The sequence below is a fragment of the Pezoporus flaviventris genome, unplaced genomic scaffold (assembly GCF_033815535.1).
Source record: "Pezoporus flaviventris isolate CSIRO_AGI_PZ_B2104156 unplaced genomic scaffold, CSIRO_AGI_Pfla_v1 ptg000045l, whole genome shotgun sequence".
Lineage (NCBI taxonomy): Eukaryota > Metazoa > Chordata > Aves > Psittaciformes > Psittacidae > Pezoporus > Pezoporus flaviventris.
Genome location: NW_026892593.1, coordinates 7,173,852 through 7,189,920, shown reverse-complemented (window position 1 = coordinate 7,189,920; position 16,069 = coordinate 7,173,852). Strand labels below are relative to the sequence as shown.

At 38.2% G+C, this 16,069-nt stretch overlaps 1 protein-coding gene across 1 annotated transcript in view; it reads left to right on the top strand.

Annotated features, from left to right (window-relative positions):
* LOC133276492 (guanine nucleotide-binding protein G(i) subunit alpha-1) overlaps positions 1-16,069 on the top strand; it is a 33,865-nt gene that overhangs the window by 11,497 nt on the left and 6,299 nt on the right. The window contains exons 2-5 of the mRNA XM_061467342.1: positions 9,376-9,418; positions 9,499-9,640; positions 13,980-14,137; positions 15,841-15,969. Coding sequence (XP_061323326.1) covers positions 9,376-9,418; positions 9,499-9,640; positions 13,980-14,137; positions 15,841-15,969 — 472 coding nt within the window. The remainder of the gene's footprint in view (positions 1-9,375; positions 9,419-9,498; positions 9,641-13,979; positions 14,138-15,840; positions 15,970-16,069) is intronic.

Here is a 16,069-nt window from a genome sequence, read left to right as displayed (position 1 = left end):
ATAGGATATTTAAAATAGCTGGAAACTTAATTCATACTTAAAAAGAAGTGAATAAAAGTTACCTTAAACCTAAGTTACCTTAAGTTCTGCAAAGTAGAGCATGTGCTCTGCTTGTTTCACCATAAACTTTGTTTTTAGAATTCATTGAATTCAGAGCTTATACTGAATATAAACCGACACTTTGTTTCAGTACTAAACTAATTAATACAGTTGTTATCCCTTGCTTATGTGTTTAATATAGTAATGACTTGGATATCTAAAAAACTCAAAGCAGTTTGTTGGATGTGTAGACCTGAACAAATACACAGGACACTAACATTAGTTAATAAGCAATTGCTCCTGTGAGGTAATGTTTAATGTTAACAATTTTATTTAATGATTTATATATAATTATTTTGTTATGTGCTATTGATTTCAAACATGTACTAAGAGCAATACTGAAGACCTAGGAAATAAATAACTTTTTGTAATTAATTCTTGATTTGATAGGGAACTTTCAAAAGGGACAGCAGCTTACAAGTTTAAATGGTGCTTCTCCTGGAGAACTAAGTCAGTGTGCAGCAACTGAAATCTTGAGAATTAGCCCAGATCTTTTATCTGTGTCATTGTCATAATTTTAGAATCTGTCACTCCTATGGTTTCAACCAGTGATGTAATCTGGGATTCACACTTTGTTACTGCATGAGATATTTTCTTCCACCTTAGTGTTCAGACAGCTTTCTTTTTAACTCATTCAAAGTTTCCAGGTCTATTCTAATTCCAGTAGTTATGGACTAATGTCCAAGACTAATGACACCTTCTAAGAATTGAGTACTGTCAACCTTTGGTTAACTGTATGAAAACGGTTGGGAGGGGGAAAAGGAACATGAACTTTGTCAGTGGCAGCAGCTGCCCTAGAATTAGAATACAGGATGATGGTTGACAAGTACTGTAACTTCTGGGTGGCTTCAAAAAGGGAGAGTGGGAACACAAGACAAAAACTAATTTGCAGGGTAGAGCAGTGTAGGTGCTGGTGTCAGGGAATGTTTTGTTTAGTGGCCAGCCTGTCTAGTGGATGTGTAGCAACAAGTTTTCAATGTGGGTTTCTTGTACTAGTATTGATGTATTTTGAGTATAGTAACAACGATTAGCAGCTTGAATTCTGATTTGTCTCATGTCTGCTAATGTGTCATGAGGTGTTAAATTTAAGAGATTATACTTCCAAACTGTATGCTTGCCATGTGCTTTTGTAAAAGATTACTGGCCCCATGGCAGAAACAGTAAAAATCATGGGATATTTAGCTTGTGCTGTGACCAGCAGCAGCTGAAGGAACAGGCACCATTCATCCCTTGCCTTCAACTGGGAAATACTAACATCTGACAGAAGACTGGATAGGACTGTTGTGAGGAAAGGCCTTTACAGTAGATGAAGCCAACAATTTACAAATCTGTGTTTTAAGTTTTGCATGTGTCTTTGTATGTTAATTTGGTGTAAGTCTCCTATTTAACAGTCTGAAAAGCTGACAAACATCCATTGAAAGTTTTATATTAGTTACTCTTGTCCACACTTGAACTCTCTGCTGACAGCATACAAGACTACTCTTAGTGGGTTCTGTCCTTTGTCTGAGTTGGTCATTCAAAGTCAGAGCCTGTTCGAGGGGTTTGTTTTTGTTGGTTTTGTTTGTGGTGGTTGTTTTTTTTTTCTTCCCAGAAATTTAGTCTACAATTTTTTTGTTGTGTTTCATGGAGTGTATTTGTGCTATTGGGAATTGCAGTACTTGACAGTTGGTTTCACCTAAAGGGGGAATCCTGTGAACTTGGAAGTGTGCATTGCATTTTATGTTGGTATTTGATTAGCTTCTTCAGCAAGTAGGTAGTAAATCCTTCACAAGTTAGAAATATTGCTATTAGGATCTCAGCGTTTACAAACACCAGCTTCTGTGCTTGGGTGCGGAAAACATTTGTTCTAGAAATTTGTAGTTCTGGAATGCTTGCTATGTAGGCAGTGTGTGGGATAAAAATCATGAGATGCTATGAGGAGGTTAAAGTAACTTTTTTGCTGACCTGTTTAATTAAATTGCAAAATACTTATTCTTTGTAAACACAGACCTCTCTATTTGGAAAGTAGAAGGATATAGACTCTGTCCAAAATGATGTTTGTTACAATTTCACAGTAGTGAGTCATAGGATCATAGAATCGTTTAGGTTGGAACAGACCCTTAAGATGGAGTCCAACTGAGTCTATCTTTTTAGTACTTTTTAGTAAGATCTTGTGTAACTGGCTAAATAGCAGCTTTGAAAATCAAATACTGCTTTACCTGTTTCTTAAAATTTATTGGAGCTTTGCTAGCTCAACTCAGTTCCTTCAGAGTACTATATGTGAAATTGATCTGTTAAATGGTCTTTTGGTTATTTGAACATGAAGATGCTTAGATTTTTCTATTTCCAAAGGTGAAAGTTGGCTTTGAAATTAAAAGTTATAATACAGATGTAGTCCTACTATTTAGCTGAGCTTCAAATCAACTGTGCCATGGATGGTGCAGCAGGGTTAGTCATAGGCCTGGGTTTATATGCTAGGTATAAAAGCACCAGTACTAGCTGTGGAACTATTGACAGGTGAGGGCAGATCTTGATTACTAAACTTTGAGGCAGAAGACCTTCAGATTATAGTAGAATTTTTGGGGAAAACACGGTTCTGCTGCTTGCTGTGTTAAATTGTCTGAAGTTGCACATGCTTTGCTTCCACACTTCACCAGTCTGCCTAATGAAGCATAAGAATCTACCTGCTTTCTGGCAAGGAGATGTAATAAGAGTGTGAGACTTAGCCGAAGTTACGTTACTACTGAACTGTGTGAATAAAAGTTTTAAATTGGATTTTCATAGGATGCGTTGCTTCTTTTTTTTTTTTCCTTTGAGGAGTGTGAAAAGGGCACAAAATGTGCAAGAAATGAAAACACCCATCACTTATTAAAACTTTCTTTTGTCAGTGATCCCCAGACAGTTAGCTTAGCCTGTCGTTTAAAACTAAGCAAACAAAAAATAACCACCATTCTTTAAAATTCAGATCTGACACACTGCTATTTTTCTAGTCTGAGCAGAACTGTAGTCTTTTTATTAATATTTATGCTAGACATAAATAGTAACTGAGCCAATAAGACTGTTCAAATGACTGGCAGTAGTGAAGCTGAAATAAAGTATCACACTTGAGTAGTAGGCAATAAATAGCATCCTTTACTAGATGATTGAGGAATATATAATCAAGTCTGTCTAAATTTGGGTGGGGTTTGGTTGTGACAGTACAGATAGCTCTGGCATTTTATATGCAGCTGTCACATGAAATCTTGATACTGGTGTTCCTGTTTAAAACTTTCTAAAACAGAATTAGTTCTCATTTTGCTCCATGGACAACTTACTCATGCTGAGATAAAGGAGGAAGTTTTACAAGTGCATCCATCAGATAACCTGGCTGTGTTCTGCATTTAGGAGTGCAAAAAGGGTGAATCTCCTTTTAGAATGGGACAGTAAGGTGTAATTTTCTTACTAAAGCAAAGATTGTTGGGCAAGCTGCAGGCTTTTTATCATGCAGTTGAAGAAAAAAACCAACCTGAGCATGCTGTTTCTATTTTCCATTAAATAAAATAGGGGAGTGCACCTTCCAGGAACTCACTGTTGATGTTAGGTACTCCGTAAAAATTACTTAGGTTTTTTTCTTACTTATTATGTGTTTGTGGTTATATTACTGAAATGGCTTTCGTGAGAGTTCTAGGTATTTGTTACATGTGAATTCTAATGACATAGAGAAACACACCTGACTCCAGAAAAACAGCAGAAAGATTATTACAAATAATTAAATTTTGATACTGTGACTAGCCCTGATGCTGACATGCTTGGTTAGCCAAATACGGCAAATTTTTAGCAGAAAGAGCACTTCATGAGGTTATATGAATCAAATGATGTAATATTTCTTAAAGATTTCTGTCAAATGCAGGGGTATATACTTTCTGCAAATTGTTTGAATAAAAATATTAACCCAAAGCAAATTACAGTAATTTCATTAATAAAGCTAATCTTTAAACTTTTGCCACCTGTTTATGCTTAAGTCCATAATTACGTTTTTACAGATTATGTCTTAGCTGGGTTTACAGATGCTTCTGGTGTCACAATAACAAATGACTTTTGTACTGATGTCTTTGTTTTCTATTTATAATAATATATTGATACTGAGCTCTGATGGCAGCTCAGAGTCTGAGAACTATTGCTACTTTTTGAAGAAACTTGCAGGTTTATAAAAAGTCTTTTACTTGGACATTAGCTAAAGATGGCATAAAGCAATCTTTGTTGACAGGCCTGCTTTATTTCTTAGCTAGTTAACTCTGCAGCATGCTAGCTCCTGTTGCTGCTGACACTCATTCTGCTGTGTGTTGGAGTAAGGAAAGTAGTCATCATTAGAAGTGTCATCACATCACAGTAGCAGTATTGGGGAGGAGGTGAGACAACTATTGGCAGCTGGTTTCGAATTTGCTTGAGCCTGTCATGAAGATACATGTTTGGTTTGAAGACTATCCCAAAGACATTGCTTTACAATAGACAAATTATAGAAATAATCTGCTATACTGGTATGAAATAGTATTTTAAGTTGGAAGGAACCTTTAGAGGGAATCTAGCTCGACCCTTGGCTCAAAGCCAGGCTAACATCAGAATAGATAAGGTTGCTCAGAGCCTTGTGCAATTAAATCTTGAAGATCTCCAAGGCTGTATTTCTGCTTCCTCTGTGTGCAGTTGGTTCTAGTGCTTAGCCTCTTCCATGCAGATAGGTCCCCTCTTATATCTTTGTGAAACTGCTTGTGCTGCAGCTTCTTGATCGCCTTGCTTCTTTTTGTTGTGTACCTCTGAGATTTTGCTTCTGTCTTCAGCTGTTTTAAGTGGGTTTTATGGGGAGGACAGCAATTGGACACATACCCCACCTCACCAGCACACAGCCCCACCCCACGCACCAGTAGTCTTTCCAGGATTACATAGCCCAGTTCTGTGTAGTTTTTCTATGTATGCCTTGTGCACCAGCTCCCTAATCAACTAAGACATCTTCTACTGGTTTTTGTATAGTTTTATCAATTCCTCATTTACTGGATGCTTGAGGAGGGGGAAACAGTACCCGGAACTCGGATACAGCATCATGAATGCTAACTGCTGGGGAATAGCAGCTTCTTTTGACTTGCTGACTGCAGCATTGCAGTTGGCCAGGGTTTATTCAGACTAAACAACCCAACAACCCATAGAGCTACTTGGTTACTCTCCTTTCCCTAAGGATAAGGAGAAAACAGAAGGAAGCAAAAAGACCTATGAATCAAGATAATGACTGTTCAGCCTGGAGAAGAGAAGGCTGTGTGGAGACCTCGTAGCAGCCTTCCAGTATCTGAAGGGGGCCTATAGGGATGCTGGGGAGGGACTCTTCATTAGGGACTGTAGTGATAGGACAAGGGGTAACGGGTTCAAACTTAAATGGGGGAAGTTTAGATTGGATATAAGGAGGAACTTCTTTCCTGTTGGGGTGGTGAGGCACTGGAATAGGTTGCCCAGGGAGGTTGTGAATGCTCCATCTCTGGCAGTGTTCAAGGCCAGGTTGGATAGAGCCTTGGGTGACATGGTCTAGTGTGAGGTGTCCCTGCCCATGTCAGGGGGTTGGAACTAGATGATCTTAAGGTCCTTTCCAACCCTAACTATTCTATGATTCTATAATAGGAAAAGCAAAAGCTCACACAGGCAAGCAAAGAGAAGAATTAATTCCTTCCTTCTTGATGGGAGGCACGTGTTTGGCCACCTCCTGAAAAGCAGGGCCTTGACATGTATGCAATGCATCACAGAATCATTTAAGTTAGAAAAGACCTTTAAGATCATAAAGTCCAGTTGTTAGCCCAGGACTGCCAAGTCCACTGCTAAACCATGTCTGGGAGCATGACATTTACATGCCTTTAAATACATCCAGGGATGGTGACTTAATTGCTTCCCTGAGAAGCATGTTCAAGTGCTTGCAGTGAAGAAATTTTTCCTAATGTTCAATCTAAACCTTCCATGGCACAACTTGAGGCCATTTCCTCTTGTCCTGTCACTTGTTACTTGGGAGAAGAGACACCCACCTCACTACAGCCTCCTTTCAGGTAGTTGTAGAGAGTGATAAGGTCTTCCCTCAGCCTCCTTTTCTCCAGTTCCCTCAGCCACTCCCCATAAGACTTGGGTGCTCTAGTGCTTTAGACTCTTCATAATCACCCTTCCAAAAGTTATACCAAATATCAAAACCAGAAATGTCCCCTTTCCTCCTTTCCATGAACTTTTACTGCGGACCATGGCATGATATGGTATGGAATTTCACTTCGGTCAGCTTGGGTCAGTTGTCTTATCCTCTTGTCAACCTGCAGCCTTCTCACTAGGGGTGGGGACAGGGTGGAAAAGAGATAAAGCCTTGATAATGTGCATGCACTTTTCAGCAGTAGTAACAGCGCTAGTATCTTGCTAACACTGGTTTAGCCGCAGATCCAAAGTACTGAACCATATGGGTTGCTGTGAAGAAAGTTAACTTCGTCCTAGTGCACCAGCCCTGTATGTGGTTGACCTTCATTGCCACAAGGGCTAACTACTCACTGTTCAGGTTGTTGATCCCCACAGCTGTTTTCTGCAAAGTTGTTTCCTAACTTAACCCCAAGTGTGTATTGTTGCATGGGTTATTCTGTGCCACTTGCACAACAAACTCACATTTGTTTCTGTTCACTGTCATCAGATTTCTGTCAGTTCAGGCCTCTAGGTTCTTGAGGACTCTCTCGATAGCACCTTTATTCTCCAACATTGGAGACCAGTGTTGGAGACCACTTCCTGGCCTCTCAGGCTGATGTCACCTTCAGACCTGATGTGGGTGCATGCCATCCTGGCTTTCAGAACATTGATGAAGATTGGGCAGAGCATTCAACACTGTCCCGCATGACATCCTCATCTCTAAATTGGAGAGACATCAATTTGATATATGGACCACTGAGTTGTGGTCAATGGCTCAATGTCCAGCTGGAGACCAGTAACGAGTGGTGTCCCTCAGGGATCGGTGTTGGGACCGGTCTTGTTCAACATCTTTGTTGGTGACATGGACAGTGGGATTGAGTGCGCCCTCAGCAAGTTTGCCGATGACACCAAGCTGTGTGGTTCGGTTGATACGCTGGAGGGAAGGAATGCAATCCAGAGGGACCTTGACACGCTTGTGAGGTGGGCTGATGTGAACCTCATGAGGTTTAACCATGCCAAGTGCAAGGTCTGACACCTGGGTGGGAGCAATCTCAGGCACAGCTACAGGTTGGGCAGAGAAGAGATTCAGAGCTGCACTGTGGAGAAGCACTTGGGGGTGTTGGTTGATGAGAAACTTAACATGAGCTGGCTTCAGTGTGCACTCACAGCCCAGAAAGCCAACCGTATCCTGGGCTGCATCAAAAGGAGCGTGACCAGCAGGTCGAAGGAGGTGATCCTGCCCCTCTACTCTGCTCTCGTGAGACCTCACTTGGAGTATTGTGTGCAGTTCTGGTGTCCTCAAGATAAAAAGGACATGGAACTGTTGGAACAAGTCCAGAGGAGGCCACGAGGATGATCAGGGGACTGGAGCACCTCTTGTATAAAGATAGGCTGAGAAAGTTGGGGCTGTTCATCCTGGAGAAGAGAAAGAGAAGGCTGCGTTGGAGACCTCGTAGCAGCCTTCCAGTATCTGAAGGGGCCTCTAAGAGTGCTGGGGAGGGACTTTTCATTAGGGACTGTAGTGATAGGACAAGGGGTAGCAGGTTCAAACTTAAATGGGGGAAGTTTAGATTGGATATAAGGAGGAAGTTCTTTACTGTATGGGTGGTGAGGCACTGGAATGGGTTGCCCAGGGAGGTTGTGAATGCTCCATTCCTGGCTGTGTTCAAGGCCAGGTTGGACCGAGCCTTGGGTGACATGGTTTAGTGTGAGGTGTCCCTGCCCATGGCAGGGGGGTTGGAACTAGATGATCTTAAGGTCCTTTCCAACCCTAACTATTCTGTCTTAAGCTCTAATATCCCAGTGTAGTCTCCTGAAGGTTGCCTCATTTGAGTTGCTTCCAGGTAAGTTTTAAACTGTTGACCACAAGCCTTTAAATCTGGCAGATTTTCAGACACCCTGAAGTTGATATTTATCAAATTTGGTGCTAGAATGCTGTGGGAGGTGGCATTGAAAGCCTTATTAGAGTCAAAGTAAATCACATCCACTGGTGTCCTCCATCCCCCAAACCAGCTGTTTCCTCACAAAAAGTTACCAAGTTAGGTGCAATTTGCACTTCATAAAGCCATCCTGGCAATTCTCAATCGTGTACCTGGAAATTGCTTCCAAGAGTATTTGCTGAATACTTAGTCTGAGGATTGGGGTGAGGCTGACTCTCTCGTAATGCTTCAGATTCCCCTTCTTGCCCCGTTTTTGAAGATGAATAAATATGGCCTTTATCAGCGGGTTCCTGTGGTCACAGTGGCCTCTGAATAAGAGATTTTTATTTGATTTTATTGCGATTGGTGATACTTTTACATTGGAAACACCATAGACTTCTCACTTCTGCAAAACCATGTTGAGAACGAGGAAATGTAGGAGGGAGGATACAGCACAAGTCACACACAAACTGGGAGTGTGCTGTTTAAAGGGATTAGATCATACCTCTTAAGAGTTGAAAGGTTCTTTCAGAGAAAGAAGCAGAGGTAAGTCTAGGTAAAGTAAACTAAGGTGGTTGAGGCAGCAAAAATGGCAGTTTTGTCATATGTGCTCTTATACATGCTAATTTTTTTTGTAAGCTTCATATTTTAACGTAGTTTGCCTTTTTTATCACTTTTCTAAAGCATTGAAGATGGTATTAGCACATTTGGCAAACCCCTTGCAATCTGTTCCAACAAAAAGGAGCTGGTTTATTCTTGCAAGGACCAAAAGATTGTCACAAGGACTAGAACCGTGGAGAGTTTGAAGCTGCTCATTTGCAATACTGAAGACCATTAATGCAATTTGAAGTACTTATAAAGGAGGTTTTTTGGTGAGGTGTTGATTTAAAAGGTTCTTTGAGGAATTGAGCTTTAAACTCCTTTGAAGTTGAACAGTTGATATCTGTTTGCATTAGAAACACCTGGCAGACTGTGTAAAGAATATGTTCATGTCTGTAAAAAGGCAAGCAAAAACTTTTTAGAACTGAATGATTTGTTCTTAGAGTGTCTTAATTTTGACTTGACACATTTTGATATTAAAAATTCATTTTTAGCAAATGTACTTTTAATTATTGACGTTTTTTATATTGGTTATGTATTTTAAGTATAGAGACTAAATGTATTTTCAAAGATCACTAAAAGTCTAGTCAATTTTCACACATTTACTTTTCAGGAGCTGGTGAATCAGGAAAAAGCACAATTGTCAAACAAATGAAGTAAGTATGGTGAAATACTATTCTAGAGAAATATTTTGTTTATTTGAATAGAGAATTTATGTTTTTTTCTCCCTTCATAGGATTATCCATGAAGCTGGTTATTCAGAAGAAGAATGTAAACAGTACAAAGCTGTTGTCTACAGTAACACCATTCAGTCCATTATTGCTATCATTAGAGCAATGGGGAGGTTGAAGATAGACTTTGGTGATCCAGGCAGGGCTGTAAGTATTGAAGTACGCACACAGATACACAGCTGAAATATCCATTCATTTTCAATTTTTGTCTCTTAGTGTTTCCCAAAAAAAATCTCAAGATATCCAAAAATCTTTATAGGCTAAAAAGTTTCATTGAAAACTAAATGTCATTGGCCTTTACATGTCAAGGTGACCTACACAGCAGTCAACACTGGGCTCATTCACAACAGCTGTTTGTTTAGATACAATTCTCCAAATTCTACCTAAATTTGGAGAACTGAGTCTTAGGGAGGTTTTGAAAAACATTAAACTATGCGCTTAGGTCTCTTTACTTGTATGGACTTGTGGCCTATTATGTTCTGTAAGTATTTCAGTTAGACATCTTCATGTTGCTTTAAAACAGCTTAAATAGGTAGGTATCTACCTGCTGTCTGCATTTCTCTATTAGGTGATAGGCACAGCAATGCCTGAAACATTTTCAGCCTCTGAGCTTAATCCTGTTTCATACTAATCTCCGGTGTGGAGGACTGTATTTTACACGGGCATAACTCTGCTGCTGGTATCCCAGTTTTTTATATCATGTTAAGGATTGATGCTTTCCCCCAAGGAATAGACCTTTTCTAAGCTTTTCTGCTCCTTCTCCATCTTATTTCATCTAATGTTCCACGCACAAGCCTCTGAGTCTGTTTGCCATTCCAGCTATTAAGGCAGTCTGTATAATTGATTCTTTTAAGGCTTACTCTTTCTCCAGTCCTAACCCTATAATTTTACTTGTGGTGACCCTGATTACGTCCATGTCTGGTGGGGAGGTTAGATGCTCTGAATCTCTTTAAAATGCTGAGCTTAAGTGGTTTTGCATATCCTCTGGTTGCAGGAATACACTCTGTGCCACAGTGCTGAAATTCATCATCAAAGCTATTAGTCTGAATTGCACTGAAACTTAGTTCAGGATGTGTATTTTCATTTTCTCTGCATAGAAATTAATGTTGGAATATGGAATGCTCACTTTCTGAAGTGGGAACTAGCCTAGCACTATAATACTAGTGTATATCTTCAGTGACTTTGTGAAATGCATTATGTATGGTTGTTAAAAGAAGACAAACATTCGTAAGTTTACGTAAAGTGGGTCATAAAATTGTATATGAAGTCTAAATTTAATCTAATTCTACGTGACACCTCTTCAGTTGTAAACACTAATAGAAGCTTTGTTTTCATTGGCTATCCGTCTGTACATTATTCTCGTGTTTGCTGGTGTCGTTCCTTAAGACTAAAGTTTTCTAGGGCAGCAGCAGTATCTTATTGCATGTTACGTCAGTATTTGTGCAATGAAGTCCTCTCGGGAGTCTGGCAGTTAATGTTGGAAAGAGGCAGATGGTAGACTTACGTTGCTAAATACATAGAAAGAGAAAACGGTGTTAGCAGATAAAATGACGAACAAGAAGATTTTGAGGGCTATTTTATGCATGATATCAATTTGAAGTCATCTTGAGTTTCTCAACTTCAGAGAGCTATGTAAATGATGAGGCAAACTTGTCAGGGCTAATCTTAAAATAGCTGTCCATCCGTTTGCACTTAGGCAGGGCTTGGTGGTCCAAATTCTTTTTTCAGAGCAACACTGCTGTGGAGCATCAATTGTAGTGTCAGAAATGGAAAAAGGAATTCAGAGCATGAGTTACACATCAGTCTTGCTTAAAAAAAAAAAGTATGTATACTCCTTGATTATTATAATGTAGCTGTTTAAATGTTATTTTGTTACAATTTTATCCTTTTTATTTTGAGGAAAAAGAAACGAACCAGAAAAACAAACTCAGAATTGCAATTCCTGATGAAAACCATTACATTCAGACTTCTTTCCGTACATTTCTGAGGGTTTTATTCTAAATGGGCTGAGTTTGTTTGGAAAGTCATACACTCTTAATTCTGTCATAAGACTGAAGGTAAAGCAGTGAGTTTAACGTTTTCTTTTTTAAAGCTCTTGAATCAAGAGAGCACAGATTACACCAGCAGCTTCAGTAATGGTCCATCTCAAGATTGGTACATTTTCTTTTGTCCTACAGGATGTTTCAGTACTGAAGTAGAAACTCTGTTTTGAGAGACAATTAGTGAATGTACTTGAAAGGAATAAAGACTATTTTCTGAATGTGAAATTTGCTGTAATGAGCTAGAGATGGTTAAATTAGTTTCTTTATGTAATCTTATTTATGAAATCTGGTATAAAAATGATGATATGCAGGGAGAAAGCTACCCCATTCCAGTATAATTAAAAGAAAGTATCTAGCATTCATTAATAATGAAAATAGGACTTGGATCAGTGCATATGAACTTGTGTCTTGTAGTACTGTTCATACTTAGGGGTAATAGAGACCACTTTGTATGTTAATATTTGGGCTGAAATTGGTTTTCTTGATCCACCACCACCCTTCACCTCCCTCACCTCGTCCCATTTGAGAGCTGTTTGAAACAGAGTAAATTTGGAGTGTTTGAAAAGTCAGACCATGTTAGGTATAAAATGGTGTAATCATTCATGACAAAATTGACTTAGAAAACTAAGCTGTTTCCATCATGTATCTTAATATATTGGCTCTTCTTCAAGATCTGCTGCCTTCTGTGAGTTTTAGGTCCTTGGTATTTGCATCCACAAACAGTACTCAGAAGCAGAATTGTCATTCAGGTTTCTTTTGTGCAGGCATATTGCTCACGTGACATTCTGTGAGATCTGACTATCCAGCCCTTTGATCTTTACTGCTCTGGGCTTTTTTTATATAATTATTAGTGCAACCCATTGAATTTTCAGTTGTCCACAATTTGTCCTGTGCATGTACAGTAACTAGTATTCTGTTAATTTGTTTGACAAATGCTTGGTTTTAGATTTGTAACTACTCTAGCTTTCAAAAGACTTTCAGCTATATCATAGAATGATATATATCAGATATCTGATATATGTATATGTATATCATATGTATAACTACATATGTATATGTATATATAAAAATCTCTTCAAGTTTGCCTTGAGTTGACTGACTGTATGTAAGCTTTTTGTTTTCAGGCTGTGAATATCAGTGTTACTGAATCCATTTGTAAACAATTTCGCTCTCCTGATCTTTGATTATTTAAGTTTACAGCAGATGGTATCTTTAGAACAATCACTACTTCCTGTGCTTAGCCTGAAATATTTGGTTTGGTTTTCCCCACCAGACTATTGTTTGAACAGCAAAGGTGACAGAACTGGATTTTTCTACAAATTTGCCTCTGTATTTTTCACTTACTGTTTATGAGAATAACCTGACATGTTGCTTTCTAAAATCCTCCTCTTTACTGAAATACTTTCAGTTCCTGGCTGATGTGCCCAAGTCTCTTTTCTCCTTACCGCTTTCCAGTGTCATGTGTTCTCGTAATCATTGGACAAACAGTATGTGCTGTGGGAGTAGTTACAAGCCACAGATACGCTGATTTTTCTGGCTGACATACCTTGACATTAGGTCATGTAGAACTAATAACCAAGGTCAGGTAGCTATCCACAATAGAGTGCTAATGTGTATGGCTCACTTTCCCCTACCATGTGCTATCTTCTTTTTTCCAGTGCCTTACAGAGCTAACATTTTAAAGTTTCCTTCCTCACTCAGAATTGGATGAAGGTAGCCAACCGGTCAAATTCTGTTAAAGGAAACTGATTAATTGACATCCTGTACTCCATTAGCCTCACTCTCAAAGGCAGCCCTTATATGTAGTCTTCAAATCCAGCATTTGCTCTTTCAAAAATCTTAACGTTTCCTTGGTATTGCATTACTGAGAAAACTGCATCTTTGTAGAACAATTACAGTAATGGATATTTGTAACTGATTTATCTAGAAAGGTTTTAAAAAGTAATTTTCTGTTTCCTGATGCAAGATTTGTTAAAAAAAATGGTCATTTGTTACTTTTAGACAAAGTCGGTTTTTGAAACTTAAGTGAATAATGTGTTTTCTTCAGTCAATCAGTATACATCTGCATTACTGAATGTTCTAGTGTGCATTGTAACCGTTCTGTTCAGTTTGTGATATTTGGTAAGCAAATAAGGTTACTTTAGACTTAAGCACAAAATGTTACTACTTCTGTTTATAAAAGCTTAATTCCAGTTATAAACAGATCAGAAGCTTTATCAGCTAATGAGAAATTAAATTTATTGTCTTTCTGTTGAAAAATGTGGGAATTAATACCCTATGTAGAGCACTAAACCCAATTGTTTTCCTTCAAGTTTTTTTTGTTTGGTTACATTCACATTTACCAGGTTAAGAGAATAATTAATGTGCTGAATGTATTTCTTAAGTGATAATACTTGTTATATTTCTCAGTGTTTGTGTCTCCACTTTCTGTTTACATCCTAAAGGATGATGCTCGTCAACTCTTTGTGTTAGCTGGAGCAGCAGAAGAAGGATTTATGACTTCAGAGCTTGCTGGAGTCATCAAGAGACTGTGGAAAGATAGTGGAGTTCAAGCTTGCTTTAACAGGTCTAGAGAATACCAGCTTAATGACTCTGCTGCTTAGTAAGTACTGTGTGACAGACAAAATTCTCCTCATCTTGTAAGTAGTAGCTAAAGGAAGTGTCATCTTTTGAGGAGTTCTGCTCCCATATAAATAGAAAGCTTAGAAGTATCTGCAGAAGTATACTGTCTGCTTAGGTCAAAATGTTCCAAGTAAGCTTCAAGATTGGAAAGGAAGAGATGCGGTATAATTATCAATGAGTCATGACCTGATCAGTTTCATCTTCTTGAGGAAGACAGAAATAACTTTCAGAGCATTTTTATTACAAAAACATGACTCAAATACTTGTTTGGTATCTGAACATGTCCAGGAAACTAGATTGCATGATGTGATTCTGTATTAGTGAGGATACTACTGTCATGTTCATAGTAGTTTCTTCTGTGGTTCAACATTGCTGCATTTTCTTTATTAATTAACAGTCTGTTAGAAGCGTGTTGAGCAGAAGCAACAATCAGGATATCTTCTATGCTAGGGTACTTCACTGAAAAAGTAAAATATTAAGGAATCAGTGGTGTGAGAAATAGGATGTGATGGCAGCAAGTAATGGTAAGTCAGTGAAGGAAAAGAGTCCAGTGGAAGAGTGGTAACAGGGTAAATAACAGTGTAGCAGTGATACTGGTCTCATAGGGCAATTTTTCAAAGCCTTAGCATTCTAAATTAATTTGTAGTGTTTGAAATTGATTTTCACTTTCCTTAAAGTAAGGTTCTTTAGAATAATGTAAACAACCAATGTGTAGGTAACTGAGAAGACTATAACATAATAAACACGCTGGATGAATAGGAATGTTATCAAATTGTATTGAAATAATACTGATACTTTCAGCATGATTGTTACTTGTTTGCTGAAGTGCTTCTAAGGGTACAGAGGGTAGATGTCAACAAGCTGAGCTCATGATGACAGATCTCTTAGGAGATACCACTTGCACAAACTTTCTTTAATATGTATCACTTTTGTCTTAGTAACCTCCTTGGTTCTGTTTTGTTGTTTTAGATAACTCTGCCTCCAATTTCATAAGACTGTTCTTCCAGCCATACAATTGTATTCTTAAAATTGCAAACTTCTGGTTACAGTCTGAGAACATCATAATGCCTTCCCTGATTTACTATGGAAAAAGCACAATAAGATTTGTATGGCTTTTAGAAATGTTGGGCTGCTTTGCAGGAATTTTGGTAATGAAATTAAAATGAAATAAAAAGTGTGCAATTATAAATTATTCATAGAAAGTTAAAGTATTAAGCATTTTCTTAAACACATTAATTCTGGCTAAAATACAGAGTTACTATTTTCATACCTATTATCAAGTCCAGGGTAATTTTGAGCTTTGGTTACTCAAAATAACTTGTAGATCAGTATGTTGCAAAAATGAAGGTGTTCTTCCAGTGAGTGCAAATAACATTGGTGCAAGTGGAACTGTGTTAGGATTTCAAAAGGAACCATTTTAGGATTTCAAAAGAAGAATTCTTTGTAGTGGAGTCAGTTGGATATGTTTTCTTCTGGAATGAAATATCTTTTTTGTCTCTAAAGCTAATTTCAAAAAACCTTGGAAAATTCAGGGCAAGTATGTGTCGTGTTTTTTGCCTTATCTCAGAGAAAGCTATTTTATAAAGTAAGTCAAGCACAATATAATGAATGGACCTAGATCTTCTTTGTAATTATGTTGCTATTTTATGAATGACTGAAAGCAGTATTTATTTTTACCTTCAGTTACTTGAATGACTTGGACAGGATAGCACAAACCAGCTACATTCCAACCCAACAGGATGTTCTCAGGACTAGAGTGAAAACTACAGGAATAGTGGAAACTCACTTTACATTCAAAGATCTTCATTTTAAGTATGTAAATCATGCTGCATGTTCATCTGTCTGTTATGGTTTTCTGTAAAGTACAATGATGTTGTTAGACAAATTTATTAAATTACAACTTGGACACCCC